The sequence below is a fragment of the Mesoplodon densirostris genome, chromosome 6, assembly GCF_025265405.1.
Source record: "Mesoplodon densirostris isolate mMesDen1 chromosome 6, mMesDen1 primary haplotype, whole genome shotgun sequence".
NCBI lineage: Eukaryota > Metazoa > Chordata > Mammalia > Artiodactyla > Ziphiidae > Mesoplodon > Mesoplodon densirostris.
The window spans coordinates 64,266,083-64,292,011 of record NC_082666.1 but is presented as its reverse complement, the minus strand read 5'-3'; the positions used below and the strand labels follow the sequence as shown (position 1 = coordinate 64,292,011).

General features: G+C 36.8%; 1 protein-coding gene across 7 annotated transcripts in view; it reads right to left on the bottom strand.

Moving 5' to 3' along the window:
* MPDZ (multiple PDZ domain crumbs cell polarity complex component) overlaps positions 1-25,929 on the bottom strand; it is a 165,554-nt gene that overhangs the window by 27,026 nt on the left and 112,599 nt on the right. For 3 of the 7 annotated variants that reach the window (XM_060102121.1, XM_060102125.1, XM_060102122.1), the window contains 9 exons: positions 25,052-25,156; positions 21,314-21,406; positions 14,600-14,777; positions 11,409-11,519; positions 6,811-6,909; positions 3,550-3,712; positions 1,571-1,767; positions 368-459; positions 72-162 (listed from right to left, as the gene is read on the bottom strand). In XM_060102121.1, the coding sequence (XP_059958104.1) occupies positions 72-162; positions 368-459; positions 1,571-1,767; positions 3,550-3,712; positions 6,811-6,909; positions 11,409-11,519; positions 14,600-14,777; positions 21,314-21,406; positions 25,052-25,156 (1,129 nt within the window). The remainder of the gene's footprint in view (positions 1-71; positions 163-367; positions 460-1,570; positions 1,768-3,549; positions 3,713-6,810; positions 6,910-11,408; positions 11,520-14,599; positions 14,778-21,313; positions 21,407-25,051; positions 25,157-25,929) is intronic. The other 4 variants (XM_060102123.1, XM_060102124.1, XM_060102126.1 and 1 more) reach the window with 2 other exon arrangements.

The following is a 25,929-nucleotide window of genomic DNA, read 5'->3' as shown; positions in this document are numbered from 1 at the left end:
TAATTGTTAGCTGAATTAATAAGTGGTGTATCAAGCAAATCTTCCCAGAAAAACAAGCATAAGCTACATACCTCCTTATTTTGAAGATTCTCTGAGGTAGCAGGCAAAGGTTCCACTGTATGCCCAGGACATACGGCCATCTGACTCACTGCATCTTTACTTCTAAAGGAAAAAAGCACTGACCTATCATATCATAAGCATTCATATGATTTTCATTCTTTAGCTTGAAGACTCAGATTATTAGAGAAAATTCTGGGACCTGGAACTACAACACTCACACATTTATTTATGTTTTATTTTCATTCAAAAGAATTCAGAATTGAAAGGCAAAGGAAAAATATTTAATAAACCAGAAAAAAATGCTCACCTGATAAAAATTATTTTTACTTTAGAAGGGGCACATTTGATGATTGATGAAGCATTCTGATGACTTCTTCCATATAAAATTTGACCATTGATCTATGAGAAATAAATATCATTAATTGAACCTAGAATTTTAATTTCACAAATTTTGATCATCCTAATGAAAAGCACATCTATTTCTCCCTTTAAAATATTATATGTATTTTTCTTCCTAGAACATGAACCTGACTTTGATGGTGAGAAAAGAAGAGCTCGTGTTTAAAGCCAACATTAAAATAACATGCATGTAGTCTGATCTCCATGGACTAAAGAGGCACCACTTGGACTGACTATAGGACAGTACTCAGGCAGGCGACAAGCTTCTAGAGTGCTTTGTACCAAGCAAGGGCTCTGTGGAAGCACCTGTGACCCGCACAGATCATCCTGGGAAGGCCCTGACTGTCATGGCTCCTAATTAATCTCAAAACTCAAGGCCTGGGAATAGGCCACTGGGAGAAGCAGTGCCAGGGGATTCAGGGTTTAGGCAGCAGAATGTGCTTAAGCAGCACAGTACCTAATGGAAACTGCCAATCATCCTGCCATTTAGCCACTGCTGACTGAGCCTTCCTAGCCAACAGGGAAACACATGAGGCACGGTTCAAGCAATGTAAAGACACATGGATCCCAGCCTACAGGAGGCGAGGGTGAACAAATCAAGCAAACACAATTCTAATACTGTAAAGTATGGTCCACAAGTTTACTCTGCTTGGCGGGCTGAATTACTGTGTGTGTTATTTAGCCTCTAATCTAACCCCGCCACACCCCACCCCCATCACGTCTACCATTAGGGATTCAACTTCTAGAAGGTTCAGTGGATCAGTCTCATTACCAGGGCATGATTGGCCATTTGGTTTTTTCAAAAGCTCCTAATAAAAATGCAGCACACAAAAAAATGTTTTTGAAGTGTGATCTTTATTACTGTCTTGGGGCAAAAATTGTTTCTGGTGCTATACAGTCACACAACCTTTTAATGGAAGTTAATGGGAACATGGGCTGTAGTTAGTAGAGATTTGGTCTAGAGCCAAATTTGCTGTAATGTATCTATTTTATTAGAGAAGCGGTAGTTTCCTCAGTCACCATATGAGATCTGGGTGGATTTTCTGGAAACTGATGGTTCCATTGCACCAATTCAGCAGGAGTAAATTCAGTGCTTTCCACAAGAACTTACCTCTAGAAGCTCATCTGCAATCTGCAATCGACCATCTTTCCCAGCTGCTCCATTTGGATCAATCCCCACTATAAAAACACTCATCCTGGACCGGTCTTTGTTCCCAGCAAGACTCAGACCCAAACCACTACGACCCTTCTCCAGTTCAATCATATGTAGCTCGCCTGTTAGGGTTCCATAACGCTCTCTGATATTTTCTACACACAACAAGAACAAAAAACCCACAGATAGTAAGAGCTAATTCACAGCCAAACGCTTTACTATGGAAGGTTACTTAGAATGGCATCATAAGGGCATTATTTGTACCAAAATGTAACCCTTGGCAGTTAAGAAAACACTAAATAGACTGGTGGCCTGGGCATCAAGACTGGTTTCCTGGAGCAACCAAACTTTGAGGAATTTCTCTGCATCCAGGGTGCTGAGTACAGTGTCTGATTAATCAGTTCACCTGGGGTGATCAGGCCCAAAGAAGTGATCCATATTAACAAACTCTCAAAAGACTGTGATTAAAACAGAAAGTTTCTTTATCATTTGCAGAGAACAGAACATCCAGAGGACTTGTCTTTACTGGTCAGTGGAAGCTTTTCTCCCACAGGAAAATCTACATGGCATGTCACATCTTGTTAGATGGTGCTCGGTACAAAGATCCAGAGTAAAGGGGATGGGTTTTCTTATGGCACAGAGCCATCAGGCCACACACACTGATGTACCTGCTGTCATTAAATGAGACCTCTCATACCTCACATCCCACATGTTCAAGAGGTAGAGTTTATTCTTTAATCTGAGATGGCAAGGCCACAGGTAGGTGCCCCAGGCCCAGATGAACAACCAGCCAGTGGCCAACACTAATCACCAGGCACGTGAGTGAGCCATCTTGGAGGTCCAGCCCAGCTGAGCCCAGTCAACCACAGCACCTTGACAGATTAATAATAACTTGTTTTCTTAAGCCATTAAGTTTTGGGGTGGTTGTGACATGGCAATATATGAACATTCCATTTGATGTTTTCCTCAGAGTACATTCTGGCCACCTGATGGATTAGCAAAACATTCTAATTTCATTAGAAATACACTGAGAAAACTGCAAACTTTACAAATCATTTCTTAGAAAATGTTACTATTTGGCTAATGTCATGTATTCTATATTGATTCTTAACTGCATCAATTTCATAAATTGCCATTTCCTGATTCCTTCTTGAATCTAGCAGCATTAATTTTGTACTCTGTACTTCCTAAAAGCACACACCATAGCATTCTTAAAAGAAATAATTACATTTTTAAATGAAACTTTTTAAAGCACTGACACATAACTTTGAGCTTAATGTTTAATATTTCCCTGTAAAATGGCTTATTTCCTTAGGAAATGGAGACACACCCATGAGCCTAATAACAGCTGCCTTCGAATGCTTCCTATGCATCATTATGGCTCCTCAAACATTATCTAATTCACTGTTAGCAACAGGGAGTGTAGGAACTGAATTTTTAAAAGGGGGATATCACCAGGCTGAAACTTAGAGGCAGTTAAACAACTTCCCAAATGTCCCAAGTTTTTATCTCAACAATTATACTATGTTACCATCTTAGTACAGAAAATACCTAAAATCAAGGCTGTTCTACCAGCAACAACAAATAGATTTTACAGTGAGGAATCTGAGGCCTAGAGGGGGGTGACAACTTGCTCGAGACCAAGAGATGGCTCATCCAGTACAGCTTCTGAGAGAGTGCGCTGTCCTTTTAAACTCTCATAGAAATGGCAAAGTGGGCTTGAACAGGGATGCAGATTTAAAAAAAGGAAGAACATGATTTCATGCCTCAGGAATGTGTGTATTCAAGTATAACGAACAGCAGTTTTTTCCACACAAAATTGCAGCGTGTATAACCGAAGGTGAAATGTACTTATTCATCCAGGACATAAGCCTTGAGAAACCCAGAGCTACTTTAATACCTCTTATAAGTCAGTGCATTTCAAAAAGACAACTTACTCCAGCTGTAACCAAACTCATCCTCTTTGTCCACATCTGCTGAGATTTCACTTGCCGATGACTGTGCATGATCCTCGCTCATTTCTGCAAATGCTGGAGGAGGGGGCGGAGGCACACTGCACAGTGGAGCCTTTTCTGGCTCAGATTCTGACTGACTGGGAGCCTGTGGGAACAAGAAGAATGCAGTGGGTATGCAGTCTAAGGAAGGAAGACTCAACGAAAAGAAGTAAGTCTGCAATGTCAAAAAAAAAAAAGAGTAGCTTTAAAATATCTCACATATTAAATAATGGGAAAATATTTACATATATAAAAAATGGTAGAAAGGATTCAGGTAAAGTTTAAATACACTAAACAAAATAGTATGTTCAGAGCACAATCCATTAAATGGTTATATGGTATTTTAAGGTGAAGAATTAAAGGCTTAAATAACTTAAGATGAAAAGTTGTACAAACTTGCTTTTTTGGAAAAAATATTCTCATTTGAAAGTTATCTGGGCAAGATTTTGGGGGTCTAGAAAAGGCTTCCAAGAAACTAGAAAAAAATTAATGAAGTTAATCATATAATCAAGCAAAGCAGTTCAAAGCTTGTTAGTGAGAATATATATAAAGAATTTTTTATTTCTACCCGAATCCTCTCTCAAAATGACTTGTAACAAATTCATGAAAATGAGCATTGCACATGCAGGGTTCATCTACCAGGGAGACAGTTTGTTAGCAAAGAGCACACAAATTCAGATCTCAGGGGTGTTGGTTTTAAGGGACAAAACCACCGGCCCCTTACCAGCATAGCCCTAAAGGAAAATGGGAAAACAGGGTTGAATACTTCATACAAACCCAAAGTTTGGCTGGTATATTTGCTGTCACTTAGGGCTACAAGTCTTATTTCAAAAAAAAAAAAAAGGACTTGGTATCATCAGGTTTTTTTCTTTAACTGAAACACAGTTGATCAAATTTTTATATTATAGATTATCAAGCAGAATATTAGAGCTAGAAAGGCCCTTAAGTCATTTTATTCATTTATTCATTTTGCAGATTAATAACCCAAGGCTGTGAGATGTGAAAGATTTTGTTCAGAATCACCCAGTGAAACTAGACTTCTTTTTGCTCAATTCTTAACCTAATCCAATGCACTTTCCATTATATCATGTTGTCCTCTCCAATTTCCACAGTAAGACAGAGAGTACCTAACTCAAGGGTCAGAGATACCCAGCTAAAGTTCCAACAATGAGGTCAGGCTGTCCCTGATGCCTTGAACATACATTTTTCTTTCCTTCTTTGTTTTACCTTTTTTTTTTCTATATAAAAATCCCTCTGATATACCTTATTTTGTTTTATATGTATATATCTGGAAAAAGATTGTGACTAAGAAATATTTCTTAGAGAACACACTAAATGATAGGCATGTACAAATACTTAAGAATAATTAGTGGCAAGAATCAAACTATACCTAAAAATGAAACTATAGGGCACTGAATGTGATCTTTCTTTGATGATTCAGAAAACACTTCAGATGCTAAGCTACCCCAAAAATGATCCTGGCAAACATGAATTACTATTCTTCCGGCAAAGCACAGGTGAGCTGATTGATAGACACTTAGGGAAAACAGATTTTCAAGTCACAGAATCTGCTGCATTAAAATGTTTGGTTTACATACCATTGGCCAAACAGACAAAAATTACTCATGGAAACAGAATCCTTGTTATCCTCCCAAGTGCTGTGCCATAAAACTCTCAAATTAGCAATATACAAATAAATATAAACAAACAAATAACAAACTTCATTTGATCCAATGGAGGTTCATTAAACATATTAGGGTAGGAAGGAACATGTAATTTAGAATTTTTCTGGTTAAAAGTTTTCTAAAAATTTACCTTTCTAACAACGGAAAATGTGAGAAATTATGAATTAATAAGCCCATTTCATTTTTAAAAAGTGGAACAAAATCTAATATAAACTTGCCATAATTTTAATAAATTTATGGATGCATATTTTATAGATCCTGCTCTCTGCGTAACTTTTCTGAGCTGTTATTTTCCTTAAAAACAAACAAACAAACAAAACCTGCTTGTCTAAAAACTATTCAGGATCTTACTTAGGCAGAACATTTTCGCACTGTGAGTGGACTCAAATGGTACCCTAACATAACTGATTAATCATAAAGCCAATACAAGCCTACATTTACTAAAGGGGCAATTAGGTGTTCTATTTTATTATCCCTGATACTCTCATTCTTACTGAGATCATGTAATTTAGCTTGCTGTTGACACTTCTTAAAATTTACCAGTAAAAATACAACTCGTTAACAAAGACCATTTAGCCTTCATTGGCAAAAATGCAAAGTGTAATTGAAATCACTCCATGCCACGTATGCACACAAGTATAACGTACACACACAGCATACTGTAACACAGCCACTTACTTGTGTAAATTTTACACTAAGACAAACCTTAAATGGTGTGGGAGCAAAAGGGTTAGTTGGGGAACAACGGAAGAGAACTCTACTTGAATTCTGTAATGCCTACAGTAACAGAAAACATATTTCTTCAGATATAGCATCTTTGGTTATCCATATTACAATAACATGAAAAATCCAATGAATATTCATAAAATGCTTCCTGAAAAAAATTAACAGCTTTCTTCCTTTCACGATCAAATTATAGTATACAAGTTCTTGTAAGTTTTTGTTTCAATTTTGGATTTATAATTTCATCAGAATATGAGAATATCCAAGTATAGATTTACAAATGTTGAAACAGTTCCATGTTTCCTCGTAAGGCATTTACACGGACATACTTTATGAATATTCAACAAAATCCTGCATATACACAATTATGTATGGAGTGATTAACTAACTGAAGAGCTTTTAGGACTACCTTGTATAAGTCTGAGAAGGATTTAAACCAATACAAGGTTTTTAAAGAAATTATGTGTGAAAGTAGCTCATACATTTGGCAACTAACAAAATTTATGTATCTGAAAATTCAACTCACACCAAAATATAGGAAAGGCATTGGACTCACGATTCTCCCTCACTCTTCAGAAGGGCCATGTAATTTCAGCTATAAAAATGAATAGGTTCTGGCAAGAAAATGTGCTTAAGAAAGGATTTGCATGCCCACTCCAAACACACAGTTTTTTGTTTTTTGTTTTTTTAATCCTTGCCCAAATTTAGTAAACACTGAACTAGGACAAAGGCACAGTAGCAACAAAGAACAAAACATTGGCAAAAGGCAATGGCAAGACAACGGTCATTATCCAACCTTGTCAGCGTTGAACTGTAGAGAATCAGCAAATGGGTTAGTGCTGCTGAACTTGTACTTAGGGTAAAGGTTGTGCGGCAAGGAAGGCAAAGGGGATTTCTAAAAGGAAACATAAGAGGCGCTGAGCGCAAAAGAAATGTACTTAAAACAACTCATTTATAAGGACAAAGCAATTGCTGATTTAAATAACTGTGCGACACTAGATCCTGTCAGATCTCATAATTAATAACACCATCTTATCAAACAGCATAGAACTCAGGGTTTACCTCTAGTAACCTGAATCCACACTCAAATCTAAATCTGGCCACAAAACACACAGGAATCAAGTCTGTCAAACTGATCCCAAATTTCTTTTGTTTTCACTGAGTGTCTTCACTATCACCGACAGAGAAGCACATATATTTCACCCACTTATATTGACACATGTTCCATGCATATCAGTAAACATGCTTCAAAATTGAAACCATAAAAGGTTTTCATTTACACTTAAAAGCAAATTATGCTTTTTTGGTAAAACAAAGAAAAAAGAGTCTATCTGTTGCAGAGTGCAAATTAAACATCTGTCCGCTAGTCCATTGGTAACCTTCAGTGTTCTGTTATCTTGTTTCCCAGTAAGGAAACTTTTCATACCTTGACTAGATATTAAGTTTGCTTCAATCAACAGTATTCTTTAATTTAAAAAATGAAATCAAAAATTTTTAAAGAAATGACCTGCTGTACAGTGGTGTTCTCTATTTCTGCCCACTTTTTGTGGAGCTAGGAACATATATATATATATATAAATTTCCTATAAAAGTTCCCATATTACTGGGGAATTTATGAGGCTTTGGGTAATTTTTGAAGTCCTGCCTTACTGTGTTCACACAGGTTTTGTGGCTCGCCTGTGATACGCTCTGAGCTTGGACTACTGGAGCTGAATATACGTATTACAGGCAGGATGACTGACAGAAAGAATGTAGTATTTTCATAGTAAAAAAAAAGGGAAAAAAAAGAAAAGTAATTTCCTCAGCACAATAAATTCTTCTCTTTTTTCACACTGCTATCTTTTTCTTTTATTGACTATATCTTTCAGGGGAAATTGCAGACGTTTAAAATTCATTTTGGCTCTAACTAAATGTTTGTGTTACTTCTCTCTATAAAAAAGCCCTACTGGCAAGCATCAAGAGTAGGGAGAGGTTGTCATGTGACACCACCCTGTATGAGAGAACACTCTACAAAGACTATCCTCACCCAATACGCCTGCACTAAAGCTTATGCCACATCACCCTTTCAATCTGCTCTTCTTGCAATGTTTTTCCTACAGAAGGAAGATGGGTAAAAGAAATGGGCACACTGACATTTCTGCTCATCTCAACTTTCTCTCTGCTTTTCAATTTAAAATGTCAAACTCCTGCTTTACAAAAGAGAAGATCACAAATGCCAAAAAACATGACCATTTATTAAGGTGGAAGAAATGACTAGGCAGAGATTAAAAACACATCCTAGGCAAAGTAACTCAATGCTATGGAAAGTAGATTATTTCTAATCCTCATACATGGAACTGTCAGGTCTTACATTTCCTTTATAATTCTGTAGAACAATATAAATCAAAATAATATTGGGAAGAAATGGAATATTTTAAAAGAGCTCTGGTTTTTTTGTTTGGCTTTGCTTTTTGTTATTTCAGTTTGCAGCTCTTAAGGATTAGAATTTGGCCCTGATAGGAGAGTATAAAAGTACAGGATGAGCACAGCAAATGAAACAGTAGATCACTCTATCATTAGGGAAGGATTTATAGAAACAGACTATATCTCTTATTAAAAAATCAGTGATGAAACTTGTGTTTATAGTTCCAAGGGCTGATGAAAACAGAAACGTTATTAACTAAGAAGCAGCACAGGGAAGGCAAAATCATCCTCTGGCCCATATTAGTGGGACCCACCCTTTAATGCGACAATGTGGTCAGACTGAGTTTGAAGTGTCATACTGGTGGAATTATCAGGGCTAGTTCTGGGAAGTTCTAATTCTTGAACAGTTTAAGAGCCAAATAGACTGACTGGCTTTTCAGTCTATGTACAAGTTTTTTCTTGAAGCTTTATTATATCCAAAAATAAAACGTTTCCCATCAAGAGACTCTTATGTATGTGTAATGTTTTTCCTTTAGATTCCTGGAGACATCATTATTTTCATAGGGAAGTAAATCATTAAAAACAAAGTAGATCTCATCTTAAATGCAAAATTAATTCTAATTTCCCAAAGCAAAATATGTATGTAGAGGAGGAAAAAAACTTTCCTCTACCTGTCGTAGATTCTTGACTGGACCTCTGTAACGAAAAAACAAATTAACGAGAGAAAAGCACGTATATTGAGTTAATGTAAGTTTTGCATGACATGGGGCCTTCATAAGGAAATGAAGACCAGAAGAAATGGTTAAGTCTGAGTGTTTTTATAGGAGGTCTTATGAAGAGCAGAAAGTTACAGAAAATATGAAAGGACAAAACAGCACGAGCTAAGTGTAGTTAACTGGGGGAAACTTAGCAAGGCCTGTTCATTCTGATTCCTCCCAGGATTCCTCCTCTGGAGATAAAGATGCTCCTTTCCTTAAGACCTCTCAGGAGAGTCTTATGACCTGCTTCAGCAGAGAAGGGGGAAGTCAGAGTCTTTCCAGCACCTGCCTTTTCTCAAATAACTTCAGTTTAAATATTCAATATGCCAAGGTGTCGTATTTCAGGGTACCATATCCTAAACCCTGTCATGTATCATTTGACTACACATGTCATTCTAAGCAAGATTTATTCTGGAATAATTGCTATAAATCAGGCTTCATTATACCTCAGATAATAAAATAGGAATATTTTCCAGGTGCATGAGAAAAATATCATCCTAGTGCATTAAAAATGTGACTGGCATTGAAAGAAATGTTTGTAGTTTTTTCAAAAGTAATCTGAGAATCCTATTCAGCAGTTTATAGTATTGTCCCAAATGATACAAAAGTTGGAAATTAAAAATAAAAAAGGAATAAAACCCACCCACACACAAAAAATAGCTTTAACTTAACTTAAACAGCCATTTACCAACATTATCATACTGTGTCTATGTTTAACACAACAAATGGAAACAAATGTAGAAAGATCTGTAGTTATTTAAACAAACTGAATAGCATCTGAAAAGAATGCAGGATGATACAGCCCCACCATTTGGCAGATTTTCTCATCTGAATGGATAATTATCACCTAACAATCAACAACTGAATGATTAAAAACTGCAGATGTGAAGATAACTGCTTACATTAAGAACTACTATTTCGTTTCTTACAGTGAACTCAGACCAGAGCTACACCTGTCTTGACAACAAAAGGAAAAACCGACAGGATAAATCTGGTCACTTTGTTTCCTAAGGCACAGAATATTGACAAGTTCCTTTTACTGATCTCATCTAAAAACCTGTTCATTTGAGCATTGCTATCTTAAATTTTTAATTTTAAGAATTAAAATTAAATGTATTATACATAAAATTACATATTTTAAGTTTTAGATGATTCTTTTCACTTCCCTCACATGTGTTAACATTTTCTTTCTAAATACAACAAACCCTAAAAGCTAATAAGGAGGTATTTCAAAGAGATTCAGTATGACAGGGGTTCTTAAATCCAGAAGTGGAAATTCTCTATGAGCCTCAGGACATCTAGGAAACTCGGGAAATGCTATGCAAACTTTGCAGTAAATGTGAAGAACTTTCTAAGGGGTATGTGGCCCCAAAATATTTAAGAGCTGCTGCACAGGAAAATATTATTTTTTTCACCGAGGCATAAAGAAGAAATAGAAAAAAAGTTTTAAACTCTTGGCATAATTTTCATCTTCATAATTTTCAACACATTGAATACACAAAGCTTCACTTAGTATCTTCATAAACAGCATTCACTGAATGTGCTTAGAATTTCTAAAACATTTTTTAAAGCCATTTCACCTGTGACGACTGATGGTAAAATGCATTAGTAGGTCTCTGTCCACCAGTGGCTATACGGTAAAGAGAGCTATACAGTTAGTAATGATGGCTGGGAAACAGCAGGTATGAATGAAATCACTAGATATAAACATACAGCTTAAACAAAATCCATCATGTGGAAAGTTAATGTTCACTGGGGTAGACAAATACATTAAAGATCATGCACAGGAAATCATGAGATTGCATAAACTGGAAATTCTGTCCAGAGAATAAATTTATAAAGAAAATGAAATCTCTCTGGCTTCTAAGGGACTTGATAGTCACAGACTATCAACCTGAATGACTCCACCACATCCCTCTTAACAACTTAAATATTTTATGACTAGAGTGAACACTAATAATTATCCATCTAGATGCCTATGAGCCACCAATGAATCCTACTTGTGTGCTTTTAACAGGCTTCAAGTGTCTGTTAAACATGGTAGAAGGGATTTCCAGGACAACTTAATGGGGGAAAAAAAAGCAAAAAAAAAAAAGCAAAATAAACTTCTAAAAAGTCTCCTGAGATTTCAAGACTCGATCTCGGGTCCTAGAAACAACTTGGCCCTGGATACATTAGATTCCAAGTTGAATACTGTTTGGATATGCCTACCTTGCCCTTTGTGTTTGCTTACCCTTGGTCTGTTTATAATGCTCTGTACCATAAAGACTACAGGGTTGCCTGCTTTCCGAATGGCTTCCACAGCTTGTTCATGGCTTGCATCTCTGAGGTCCATGCCATCCACCTGCAATGGAAGGCCTCAGCTTAACATTTCAAGAAGCTACAGAACAACAGAACAATTTGTCGATCTGGAGTTTTGAGGATCCTGGGTGAGTCTCCTAAAAAATCTGTTTCAGATTCAAAAATAATTGAGAGTACTTATGAGGCTCCAGAACTTTTCATTTGTCCAGCAGACTTGTGGTCCCTTGTTTTGGACACAGATTTCTGTCTCCAATAATCAACTGAAATAATAATCAATTAGAATGAAGGCTCTGCTTCTGCTTCCTTTACATTGCCCAGTTGTTCCTTTAAATTAATAAATCAGCATCATTAAAGAAATAATATACGGGAACTGCCTAGCAGCACTGTTTTCATCATGAAAGTCACTGTACAAATTTTCTTCCAATTCATTAGAGTGGTATGGGAAGTGGGTGTGTGAGGCTTTGTGTATTTCTCTCTGTACAGGGAAGCTTGAAGTTAAAAACAAAATTCTGGTGTTCAGAAAAATCAGGTTATGGTAAGGTTAGTTTGGCAAAAGAATCTTTGCAGTAGACGTGGTAGGAGCTGGAAGCCAAGAAATTGTGCTTATCTGTTAGTAATTCTTATATAAATAGCTTGAAAGTGAAAGTTATTTTGTAACTTTTTATTGACCACGGCTTGCCTGGGTGATGATCAGCTCAGCTTATGCACTATATGAATAGGAAGGAAAATAGTTTGAAAGGCCAAATGCTAATCCTGCCAGAAAACAATAGGGCACTGGTATAATTTTATCATTTCCAATTACCAGAGAATGGTATATACAACAAAATAGAAAAATCAGAGTAGACATAATTCTGAAAAAGAAAATTATTAGATCTCTGCATAGAACATTATCACCTTTAAAAGAATTATATACTATATTTAATTAAAAAACTTCCCTCATGTTGATACTTAGATGAAATAACAACATCTCTTTCAGTTCATATTAAAAAAGGCTTCTAGGGCTTCCCTGGTGGCGCAGTGGTTGAGAGTCCGCCTGCCGATGCAGGGGACATGGGTTCGTGCCCCGGTCCGGGAGGATCCCACATGCCGCGGAGCGGCTGGACCCGTGAGCCATGGCCTCTGAGCCTGCGCGTCCGGAGCCTGTGCTCCGCAATGGGAGAGGCCACAGCAGTGAGAGGCACGCATACCTCAAAAACAACAACAACAACAACAACAACAACAACAAAACTGGCTTCTAACTTTTTGTAAAATAAAATATTTATGTTTACTATATATTCCATTAGTGGGAAAATTTAACAGGACATTAAATATCTTTGCTCAAGTCCAAAGAACTCTATACTTAGAATGGAATACTTCTCAGGTCTCTAATTTACATACATTTTCAGAAACTCTTAGCAGAGACATGTTCTAGAATCCCCAGGATTACAGAGGCCTAAGGCTCCTTATTTACAGAAAAAAGCCCTTGCACGTAACAACATTCAACAAACTGTTGCTTAGCAGTATTTTACCACACACAAAAATCCTTTCTTTTCAATTTGAAAGGGATGTTTTAACTCTCTTAATACACTGAAACAAACATTTTGGTGCAAACTATGATTAATCTTTTCTTGAAATAATTCATAAACATTTCTTACTTTTTTCTACTTAGGTCAAAGGTATTCAATAGTGAAGTACCTATAAAATAAACTGCCTTGTGATAATCTTAAATTAGAAATTTTATGTAGTACTATAACTAAAAAAGAATCCTTTAACAGGGGGTTAAGGTATCATCTAATGAAAAGCAAAGATGCAGGCAGAGAGAAAAAAAAGCCCATCATTCTTCCTTATAAATGGTCAGAAGAAAAAAAACCAAAACACCAGACATGGCCTTTGCTTTCTCTCCAGTCTTAATCTTTTTCCTTCTTCAACTCTCAGAGACAATCAATAAAGGAATAAATAGATCAATGCCCAAAATGTTCATTTCAAAGTTGACTGATATTATTAACCTTCTTCTACACAATTAAGGCATTTTAGTGCCTAAGTTATATGGATTTAGAAAATGAGAGACAATCACTTGTACAAAGTAAAAATAATGGTTGTTATAACAAAGTGATCAGTTTCTATTTGGAAGTTGTCTCTTTTAGTCTTCTCTCTAAATCCTGACAACTCAGCAAACCTGGGTCAGCTACCCCTTCCTCTAACCTTAACTAAAACTATACTTATGCTGATCAAATAATTCATCACACTGTTCTGAAGTGACTTGATCACCTGTCAAGTCTGTCCCACTTGACAGGCAGGCACAGTGTTTTATTTACTGTGGGATGCCCAGAGTCTATTACAGCACCTGGAACGCAACAGCTTCTCCAGGAATATTTGTTGAGTAAATGATGAGTGACTCGTGCGAGAAGAGTTAATTTAAAATATTAAACTTAGCTTTGAATTAAGGGATTAGGTACAGTTTGACCAAACGCTTCTCTCTCACACATAACGAAGTACTCATACATGCGTACACACGTGTGTACATACCAACTCACGTGCGCGCACACGCACACACACACACAGCCCTTAGTGATGAATGGGGAATGGGCACAGCACTGAGATGGAGGAAAAGCCACGCTTGGATTGGCCGGGGTGGTAGGGGAGACATTTATATAAAAGGCAATCAGGATCTTAGCATAAAAACTTTACTAAAAAGACACTTTAAAAAATCTCATCCAACAACATTTAAGTATTTCTAGAAATAAAATTTCATTTAAGGGATTAATTATGACGTACACATTCTGTGTGTGTACGTATACTTTTAAACGATTCAATGATTTCCCCAAGAAATTTGCTTTGTTCTTTAAACTGAACTTAATTATTTTATCTTAGTGCCAATGTTTTTTTTTTTTTTTTTTTTAGCGCCAATGTTTTTTTAAACAGTTGATTATACCCCCAAACACCCATCTCTACATCGAGATATATAATCTGTCATCATATACTGAAGAGAAAAATTATGGACGAAAACTAACAAATAAGAAAGAAATGCTTTAACAGCAAACACATTTTACTCTAATGTTGGGTCAGTGTAAAGATGATGACTCCCTTGGTAAAAAGGATGGCCCAGGTGAATAATTTTAGCACAGAAAGCTCACTGGAGGGTACCTCTACTATCCTATCTCCAGGTTTCAAGGTTCCATTTTTGCCAGCTGGACTATCTTCAAGAACATGTTTGATGAAAATGCCCCTCATCACTTCACCGTTGCTTAGACGACTCCCCATCCCTCGTCCACCAACAATGCTGATGCCCAGGGATTTGCTTGGTTCTCGCCAAAGTTCAACCCTATAAAAAATAAATTAAATTTTAAAACTCTCATAAGGAAGTATAGGGGCAAAGCCTCATAATATTGGGTTTGGCAATGATTTCTTGGCTATGACACCGAAGGCACAGGCAACAAATGCAAAAACCGACAAATCGGACTTTAGTAAAAGTAAAAGCTTTTGTTCATCAAAAAGTACTATCAAAAGAGTCAAATGGCAACCCACAAAATAGGAAAAATCTGTTCAAACCACATATCTAATAAGGGATGAACATCCAGAATATCTAGAAAACCCCTAAAACTCAACAACAAAAGCAAACAAACAGATCAAAAATTGGGTGAAGGACTTGACTAGATATCTCTCTAGGGATGATACACAAATGTCCCATAAGCACGTGAAAAGATGCTCAACATCACTAACATTAGGTAAATCAAAACTACTAGGAAGTACCACCTCACACTCAGTAGGATGGCTACTATCCACAACAACAAAAAAGAAACCCAGAAAATAAGCGTTGGCAGGGAAAAACTGTAGAAATTATGGAAAAATTAGAACGCTTGTACACTGTTGGTAGTGATGTGAAATGTTGCAGCTCCTATGGAAAAAAGTATGGAAGTTCCACAAAAAATTAAAAACAGCATTACCATATGATCTGGCAATTCCATCCCTGGGTATATACCCAAAAGAATTCAAAGCAAGGTCTTGAAAACATACGTGTACAGCCATGTTCATAGAAATGTTACTCACAACAGGTGGAAGCAACCCAAGTGTCCATGGACAGATGAATGAATAAACAAAACAGTATATAAATACAAAGTAACATTATTCAGCCTTATAAAGGAAGGAAATTCTGACACATGCTAGGACATAGATCAACTTTGAGAACATTATGCTAAATGAAATAAGCTAGCTAAGTGAAATAAAGGACAAATCCTATATGATTCCACTTATATGATGTACCTAGAGTAGTTAAATCCATAGAGACATAAAATAGAAAGGTAGTTGCTAGAAGATGCATGGGGTGGGGGATGGAGTTGCTATTTAATGGATACAGAGTTTCAATTTTGCAAGACGAAGAAAGTTCCGGAGAGGGATGGTGGTGATGGTTACAGAGCAATGTGAACACACTTAATGCCACTGACCTAACACACTAAAAAATGATTCAGAAATGATAATAGTAAACACATTTTTTTAATTCAAAGGAATAAAATGTTACATATGTTAATTTTTGCAAATATTATTTGCTCATTTTATTAAGGTTTTACCAGTAGTAAAACAAGATAATTTTAAATACTCTTCCAATTATGTGTTTTATAGGGTCTGATAAATACTAATGTATTTCTGAAGCTTATTTATTACAGGTTAATATTGGACTCATACTCCAGGCTGGAGCACCGATGAATGTAAAAGGACCATTTTCCAGAAGCTCTAATACTGCAGACATCAAAAAATTCAGCTACCCTCAAACAGATGGTACCTTCTAAGCTTAGCAACCCAATCAAGAGAGAGAACATTTCTGCATGCACTGTATCAGAAGCCTACCTCTGTAGAAGTCTGTCTTGCCAACACAGACCTAGAAACTAACAGTCAGCGCAAGAAGAGCAGTTCTTGTTAGCAGCGCTAACAAGATCCTCCATGACCTGATCCCATCACCACCTTCTAAATGCATCCCTCACAGCTCTCCACTTTCCTCTCTCCAACCCAGCTACAACATCATCTTGCTGTCCCCTAGGTTCATCAGACATGCTCTCCCACCTTGGGGCCATGGCGCTTGCCTCTGCCTGTGTCCTGAATGTACTTCCTCTACCCACATAATAACCACACGAACTCTTATCTGATAATTGCAAATAGCTGTCAGAGCTATGGATGAGTTGAAAACACATGTCTTTTGAAAAGGCAGAATATAAGAATAAGGTGATTTGCAGCGAGGTGTTTGGCCAAGATGAAGGAGCAGCTCAGGTGACTGGAAGCAAACAGAGATACTGAGTAGAAAGCTCTGAGACAGGTAATGAGACTGTGCCGTGTACTCCCAGCTGCAGGAAGGGAGTCAGCTGACACTGGACATCAGATAAATAAAGAAAGCACGGTCCAGCATGCCCTCAAACTTGACATTTGAGGTGCTCCCAGAAGAAACGAAAGGATAGAGGTAGGTAGGACTCCTGTGCAATGAGGGAGGTCACAGTAAGAAAAGACTGGGATAAAAGAGTACTACAGGGGCTTCCCTGGTGGCGCAGTGGTTGAGAGTTCGCCTGCCGATGCAGGGGACGCGGGTTCGTGCCCCAGTCCGGGAAGATCCCACATGCCGCGGAGCGGCTGGGCCCGTGAGCCATGGCCGCTGGGCCTGTGCGTCCGGAGCCTGTGCTCCGCAGCGGGAGAGGCCATGGCAGTGAGAGGCCCGCATACCGCAAAAAAAAAAAAAAAAAAAGAGTACTACAGGTGGAGTGAGAGGGCAGGCAACTGGTCACATGAAGGTAGATGATGAAACCCACATTTTCTTTGGTCAGCACTTTTTTCTTTATTAGAAATCTAAGATCCTAGAGATCTATTGTTTAGTCTAAAAGGATCTCACCGTGGTTCTTGATCTTAACAAATCTGTGAGAATAGCTTAAACTAGTTAAAATCCTATTCATCATTTTCTTTCATTCTAGGAATTCTGGGAAAGAAAAGAACCAACTTCTTCCATTTCCTAAGATAAAATGGCAAAGTACTAAAGTCAGCAGAGTTAGCCATTGTGTTTAATATTTAAGAATCCAAAATACATAGATGGGGCTTCCTCGCTCTTCTTTTAAAAATGTAAAAAAAATAAATAAAAGAAAGAATGAAAGAAAATGTCTCCTAGGGCTCTTTGTGGTTGGTGTAAACTAGAGAGTGGCTCTTATGATTCCCTGAATATGAAAAAGATCATCAGCAGCAAACACTTATTAAGGGCTTATCATGTGCTCAGCATTGTTCTCTAAGTGAGTTCCATACACTTTGATTTAATTCTCAAATCACTCCTATGAGGTGGATACTCTTGTCAGCCCCAGTTTACAAAGGGAAGAGGCACAGAGAGGTTAAACAGCCTTTGGGTACCAGCGCCTTGTGCTTCCTCAGGATGTGGCACAGACAGCAAAGTGTTTTCAGATCCACTCCTTAGAGGAAAGGCTGTAACTCCTCAAAACATCAGAGCAGATAACCAAAGACAGAGCTGCCAAAAGGACCCCAGCACTGAGGAACCAGACTCAGGATTCACAGAGCAGAACATGGTAAACATTCCGTGGAAAGAAAAAAAAAGAGACCTATAAAAGAAAAATTTTACAGAACATGTGCAGAGCTGGTTTTACAGAAAAATGGCAGCCTTTCTGGAGAGCACAGGTTTAAAATAGAGTGAAATTCAGAAAAGCAAAGGTAAAACAGAGCTCTGAGGCCAGGCTGCTTGAACTTAGAACCAAGAGCTCCTGGGCTCAAGTCCTACCCTTCTGCTCCTTAACAACTGTGTGACCCTCTGCAGCTTCTTTAGTCTCTCTTTTACTTTCCTCAGCTGGGAAACGGAGCCAACAAGAGTCTCGACATCAGAGAGCTCCGGTGAGGATTACATTCATGAATACATGTAACGTGCAACACAAAGCTTTGGGACATACTAAGCAATCAATAAATCTCTGATTACTCTTATTATGATGATTATAATTATGATTACTGAAGTAATGTCAACAAGGTATAGTATTCAATTCATAGGACAAATGAGCAAATGTGTACCCTAGCACCTCAATCCTGTTATGCCTATACATTGTTTACTAAGATAACTTACCATTTTCTACCCATCAGGTTGACAAAAAGTTTTTAAATGATCATATGATGTGGTAATAAAGATGTGGGGAAAAGAAAACTCTTATATATTAGAAATAAAAGTAAAAATTTGTATAGTCAATTTAAAAAGCAATTTGACAACTTCTAGTAAATAATACAGTTAAATCTATGAGCCAGCAAGTCCACTTTGGGATATACACCTAGATAAATTCTCATCCATACATATAAGAAAATAAGATATAGTTACTGCACAGAATTATTATAATAATAATTACTCAAATATCAATGAGAATTAACTGTGGTATACTCATATACTGAAAGGCACTGCAACAAATAAACTGAATGAAATAGACATTTAAGTATCAACATGATAGATCTCCAAGACATCGGTTTGAGAGAAGAGTAAGTAAGCTGGAAAATGATACATACAGTATGATACAATCCTGTACATGAAAATCACACAAAGGTGTAACACAGATTATTTACAATCTTAAAATTTACGCTTTGCTAAAAAGTATTCTCTATTTCCACACAAAGTAAATTTTTCTTGACCGCATGAAAAAATGTCCTACCAGGTTTCCAATGTTGTAAATCATATTCATTAACACTTGTTCCTCATTTACTAAAAGCTCTGGCTATTTTGGTAAGCTTCCTCATGAACTTCGATGAACTTTCCCCCCAGAATACCTTAGTGCTTCTATGTAGGTTAGAGAGGGCAGAGTATCTTCTTTAAGATTTATGGAAGCTCCAGACATATCCTCTCTGTAAATTAGTTACTGCCTTTAGAGACACCTCTTAGGCTGACATGAAGGCTAAAATCGAGGATAAAACTATAAAAATCTTCTGGTCCATAAGTTATACCCTTCTCATAAGAAAATTTCATAATGATTCCTGTGATCAACGCTTTATTTTCTTTGTTATGAATAATGATGATGAAGATGCTGATAAGACCGACACTGACTGAGTGCTCACTCTGTACTGGGCACTGGACTAAGGACTCTACATGCATTATGATATTGAATTCTCCCCTAAATTTAAAAGGTTCTATTATTTATTTTTATTTTTAAATTAAAAATTTAATTATTATTTCAAAAATGTTTCTTAAGTGAAGTACAGTTGCTTTAACATATATTAATGTCAGGGGTACAGCATAGTGATTCAGTATCTTTACAGATTATACTCCATTAAAATTTATTACAAGATCATGGCTATAATTCCCTGTGCTGTACAGTATATCCTTGTTGCTTATCTATTTTATACACAGTAGTTTATATCTCTTAATCTCTTACCCGTAATTTGTCCCTGCAGCCTTCCCTCTCCCCTTTGGTAACCACTAGTTTGTTTTCTATATTTGTTAGCCTGTTTCTGTTTTGCATATACATTTGTTTGTTTTATTTTTTAGATCCCACATATAAGTGATATAATACAGTATTTGTCTTTCTCTATATGATTTATTTCACTAAGCATAATATTCTCTAGGTCCATCCATGTTGCTGCAAATGGCAGAATTTCATTATTTTTATGGCTGAGCAGTAACATTCCACTGTGTGTATATATACATATATAAAAATATATAATTTCATCTAATATTTATAATTCTATCTAACTTGCTTCTGCCTCTTTCTTCAAATAAACAAGAAACTTAGTATCTTATAATATTTTTTCTGCCACAGATCTACCACTTATATTCTCAATGTGGGTAATAATGTAGAAAGACCTTAATTTCTCTAAGCAGTCTAAACAGTTTTTTAAAAATTCAAATCAAAAAGTCACTTTAGATGGCTGAAAATGCTTACTGTCTTTTGTGAAAGCAACATAAAAGGTCTCCTATACTTTGAACAGGATTTGACCTAGAGAATGTTTACATGTGATGGCTGTAGCCTCAAGCTCATTGGTGAGCAAGGAAACTCATCAAACTGTACTACACATCTGCAGAGTAGAAATTTTTCTCTCTCGAGAATTTTATTTATTCATTGTAGAATAAATATTAAGTATTTACTATGTAAAAGGCACCTTTGTGATGGTCACTTTTAGATCTGTTTAGAGAAAGTACCCAATGATTACTTATATTTTACACTTAATGCAAAATACCTTATATTTTTCTTTAATTACTTTGTGTGTCTCTATATCTTGCCTCCCCAAATGCGTAATAGCCTCCTTAAAGGCGGTATTTATGCCTTACACTTCCCTGTTTTTCACAAAATCACCTGCCTCTCATCTGGGTCCATAATCAGGATTCAAAAAATTCCTATTAGACTGAATTTGATTCTACTCAGCATGAACATGAAAATACACCTTGGTGATACACAGTAGTATATCCGAGCAGATGTAGGGAAGTCGTCTTTTCTATTATATATGAGATTCGTTCTAGAAAGAGCATGGGTTAGAATAACTACAGCCTATGATAAGATGCTTACACACACATTTTGAATATATATGCTTGAATATCTAGTTTCTACAAATGCTAGAAAAATTTCAAGTTAACATTTGGTGGTTTACCTAAGATCAACTATACAAAAAATATTCCAACTACCTATGCATAATTTTCTCTAGTTTATTTAGTCCCTACTATGTGTCAAATCCTCAAATACATGTTAGTTTTAACCCTGTGTGATACAAATTATCTTCTCCACTGTGCCCATGCAGAAAAGGAGGGTAAGGGATATTAAACTACTTGCTCAAAGTCACAGTAGCAAGTTGTAACCCAGTACTTGAAACCACCCCTCCCTATCTTTAAACACCAAGTAGGTGGAAGACTGAAATAGTTCTTACCGCCTGGATTGATTCCAACTGCTGTACGTTGCATTTTGAAGTTCACTTTCTTCCCCCTCTCCTTCTTCTCGCTCTGGTAGCTCTGGAATGTCTCTGTTAAAGAGTTACAAAGTGAGTACTCCCAAATCCTAGTAAAGCCATGCAAGGTTGTCTTATATGTACTTTATTGTTGGTTTGGCTAAAAATGCAGAACTGTTTTATATTTTCACCATACTTAACTAATAAGTAGATAATAATTTACATTAAGGGGAAAAATAAAACCTGTATTTTATTTTACATAAAATAAAAGTCTTATATTAGAATCAATCTACTATAACTGAGTCTGGAGATATAGCAGAACACAAAGAATCTTTTCTAGTCTTTCTCTTTCCTAATGAAACATGGACGAAGAAAGGAAAGGCATGAAAAGAAAGGGAAAATGCCAGAATTTTAAAGAAAACTATTCAACAAGTTATATCTTAAATGCTTACCGTGCGCAAGAAAGTAGAAGTACCATGTGGGTAATAAGCTTGCAAAGCCCTGATAGATCCCTGGCCTGAAAGAGCTTATCACCAAGTACACCAGGAATGTAGCATCTCTGCTTCCTCAGGATGGACCAGTGCTTTCCCTTCAACTTTTGAAGACAGATGGAAAATGCTTATGGTCCAGCTCAGCCCATCCAAAGGAGCCAGACACAGAATTCTCCTTACAGGAAGCAGTTTACAGTACGCTTGTGTTCAAGGTCAGTTTTCGATTTCTGTAGGAATTCAGATTTTGCCAAATGCCAGGCATACAGCAAAATGTGTCCAATCTGTTAACTGACTATAAATAAAACCATAAAATAATAACCTTGTCAAGAAACATTTTGTTTTCCCAAAGGAACACTTTGCATTGTAAGGCATTGTAAATGGCATTGTAAGGGCCATAGAGAATGGTTAAATCAATTACGGTGTGGCCTTACGCTGTTAGTAAAAAATGGATTTCTAAAGAAATAGGTCTACATATTCTTTTGAAAATAGAGAAGGCTTTAAAAACTCTAATTCAATAAATGTTTGCAGTTGATTTTTATAGAAATTGAAAAAATCTCAAGACAGTATATGTTCAGATCATATCCATTCTCCCCTGACAGGAATAATGAATTTGATTCTACCCAGCATGAACATGAAAATACACCTTAGTGATACACAGTAGTATATCCGAGCAGATATAATTCTGTCAAATTATATCATCTTCAGACTTTGAGATCAGAAGTCATCTAATCCAATTATCCGACTGTGTTTGAATGTTTCCCAACATTTCTGCCAAACAATTTGTCCAGGCTCTCCCTGAATGTCTCATTCTTTCTCTGACCTGAATGTTAGATTTTTGTTTTTCATTTGTTAAAAGGAAATCCACCTGCCTGTGGTTCCTACCCATCGGTTTTGTGACTAAATTCCCCCTCTGTGTAAACTGAGGAAGGAGACTCTGAATGAGGCTGGGGTCCCCAGAGCCTAAGCCCGACAGTGTGACACGATGGTTGAGAATGGATCCAAAGAAGGATTTTCAAAACGATGTTAAGAAGCTGACTGAGAACTAGTCTGAGTGAAGCTCAATCCGTAAGATGCAAGGCAGATACAAGGCCTAGCCCTCTGGAAACACCACTGGAGAGAATATGATAGAAAAAGCAGGTAAGGAACATAGACAGGAATGAGAACTTTGAAAGAGTACCTAAAATATTCAGTTCTTACTCCTAAAGCCCAAGCTGGGGGAGCTGCGCAGACACAAGCACACACATTACATCACATGCTTCTGCCCTTTGAGCTATAAGATGATGAATATCCTGAGTCTTCTGATACAAAAACCCCATTCTCTTCAAATGATTCTCCAATCTCGAATCATTTCACTAACCCAGATATGCTCCTGTAAATGTGCTGATTATTCTTTATCCATCCTAGGCTGGGGCTTATGGGTCTTGGGTCATGTGCTCCAAAGAGCAGAATGGACTGGTTCTGTTCCCCAGCACTCACTCAGCCAAGAATGAATTTTGCACTCGTGTTTGCTATTGAATATCAACGAAATTTCTGTCAACTATAATAACTAACTCTCTTTCATGTGCATTAAGGTGCCAGAAATTGGCACAAAGTCACACAGTGAAGGAGCAGAGGTGAGACTTGAATTGAGGCCATCTTATTACAAAACCTGGACTCTCAACCTCCATGCTATGTTGCCCCATATTTTTATACTGGGCTTGTGCAATTCTTCTTTTTTGGATCCAATGGTTAAGAACATGGAGCCTGACTGCATGCATCTAACCTTGACTCTGCCACTTACTAGCTATGAAACTTGGGCAAGTAACTTAACCTCTCCGGTGCAGATTCCTCCTGTGTAGGACGAAGACCATTTTGTTTTGAGCACCCTTATATTAATAGCAAATATACTTTTTCTGCAGGGAAGCAGCTAGTCACAGCACTGTACAATTCAGGCCCTTCTCCTTTCTGTGCTGGGAGGGAAGCACAGTGCTGAAAGTGGCTCTTTCGCTCTAATAGTAAATTTTTGAGTGCTTTTAAGGCCTCAGAACTTAGTAAGAATACCATGTTATCTTGGCATATTCTTTAATTAAGCCATCTGAAATGATATTTCAGAGGACACCAGAATTACTGATTTTACCACTTCAATAGGAAGTACCTGATAGTTGTAATCAATTCATGTCATTAACCCCGAGATGGAAATTCTAGACAGGAGTATGGCTGAGTTTTGTACAGGGTGGAATGAATACTCCTTTTCCCATAAAATTCAAGAGGCCCTAAGGGTCATGACATTCTTTGCTTTTATTAAACACATAACACACCTTTCCTTCCCTGACACTTTCTGGATAGCTGCAGCCATGTGCAACTTGTAGAGGAAAGAGCAATGTGATATCGTGACGTCTGCAAAGTCACTGGACACCAGGGTGCCCTGGGATGTTAGAACTTTTGTGAGCAAACCTCAGAATGTTTGCAAAGCCATTTTTCTCTACAACATGCTTAAAGAGAAATCTGTTACTCAGTTGCTAATGCAACTGAAAAAAAACAGGCCCACAGCTGGAAGTGTAAAGTGGTTCATTCTTCCCGGAAAGGCAGTATGACATTATTTCTCTCCCTGTGCTGAACTCAGCAGCAGCATCAAAACCTAGTTTCTGCCTTTCCTAATGGGGGGGTGGGGGGGGACTACTTTTCCTGTATTATTTAAAGGTTCTTAATACACTGCATATCAAAAGGCTTTAAAAAGCCATATACACTATTTCCTAACATGCATATATACAAAGACATTCAGCTCAACGTTCTCCAAAAGAGTAAAAACGTAACTACTGAAAATGTTTCTGAATCTGTATGTACGTTAATAAAGAAATAAATAAAATTTCTGAAAATGTTTGCTTATGAAAGAGGAAAAGTGATACAATACCATACAAATTGTAGGTTCCAGGGAGTTAATGAAATCATACTCATATCTGGGGTAAATTCCCAAAACTCAATATGTTGAAAGTGCTATACTGAGTGGTACAACTAAAGATGTTTTAATTTCTTGATTTGATTTTTCACAGTTTTTTCCAAATTTTCCACAATATATGATCACTCCTTAAGTAATATGGGGGAAAGGGGTGAATATTTTTTAAAATCTTGAAAGAGAGAAAAGGAATTCAGTCTTTTTCATTTCTACTACTCTCTGACTCTGGATTCAAAACTCTTCTTTATAACTTGCTGTATCATTCATTCACTGTAGCAGATTTACAATTTCACTTACCTGCCAGTGTAGGAAGAAAAAATATCCAGTGCCATTATTCCTCCAGATTGTTGTCCCAAACTTATTTTGAACTCTTCTAAATGTTCTGCAGGCACATAAGTAATTCTGGAACAAGACACAATCCATGAAAGCAAAGGGAAGCAAAGTTTTGCCTGTTAGCGGAATCTTCCAAAATATAAAATAAAATTATATTGTCCCTTCACCTCTACTTTTTCACACAACTCATTTAAATTGGCTTAACTCAGTAGAGAATCCAAACTTCAAAAGGATAAAGTATCCTATAGGCAAGAATAATAACAGAAATTAAAATGTTAAACACTGCTGATAAACTATGTGTTTACCGATAATTATATGGGGGAGGAAAACAGCATAATGTCTATTTCCAGATGAGAACACTAACAGGAATTTTTTGAAAGTAAAGGGATCTATAAATCCTTAGAAAAATAATTGTCAGTAATAACATTATTTTGTCCAAAGATTTTTGGGTTCTTTAGCAGAAACAAATTAGGTGAACTCTATTAAAACATTGGGTATACCAAATTACTTTACATTCTCCCATAATACACAATTAATTTTGGACATTAACAAGTATTATCAATAAGCATATCCTAGCTTTATTAAATTATTAACTCTCAAGTCTGAAGTTTAACCATTATAAGTTTATGTAAAGACTCTGTTACTAATTTGTAGCAACTTCTTATATGTTCATTTTCGTTTCAGAGAAAAGCCTACTGTGTACACCTGAATGGTCTCTTACTAATTCAACAAGTGCTGGCTGAATGCCTATAATGTGGAAGGCACAGAGTAAGATGCTTATTACAGCTATAATGCTTAGAAACTGACATTTGAAAATTTAAGTTTACTGCTGTCCTATCAGG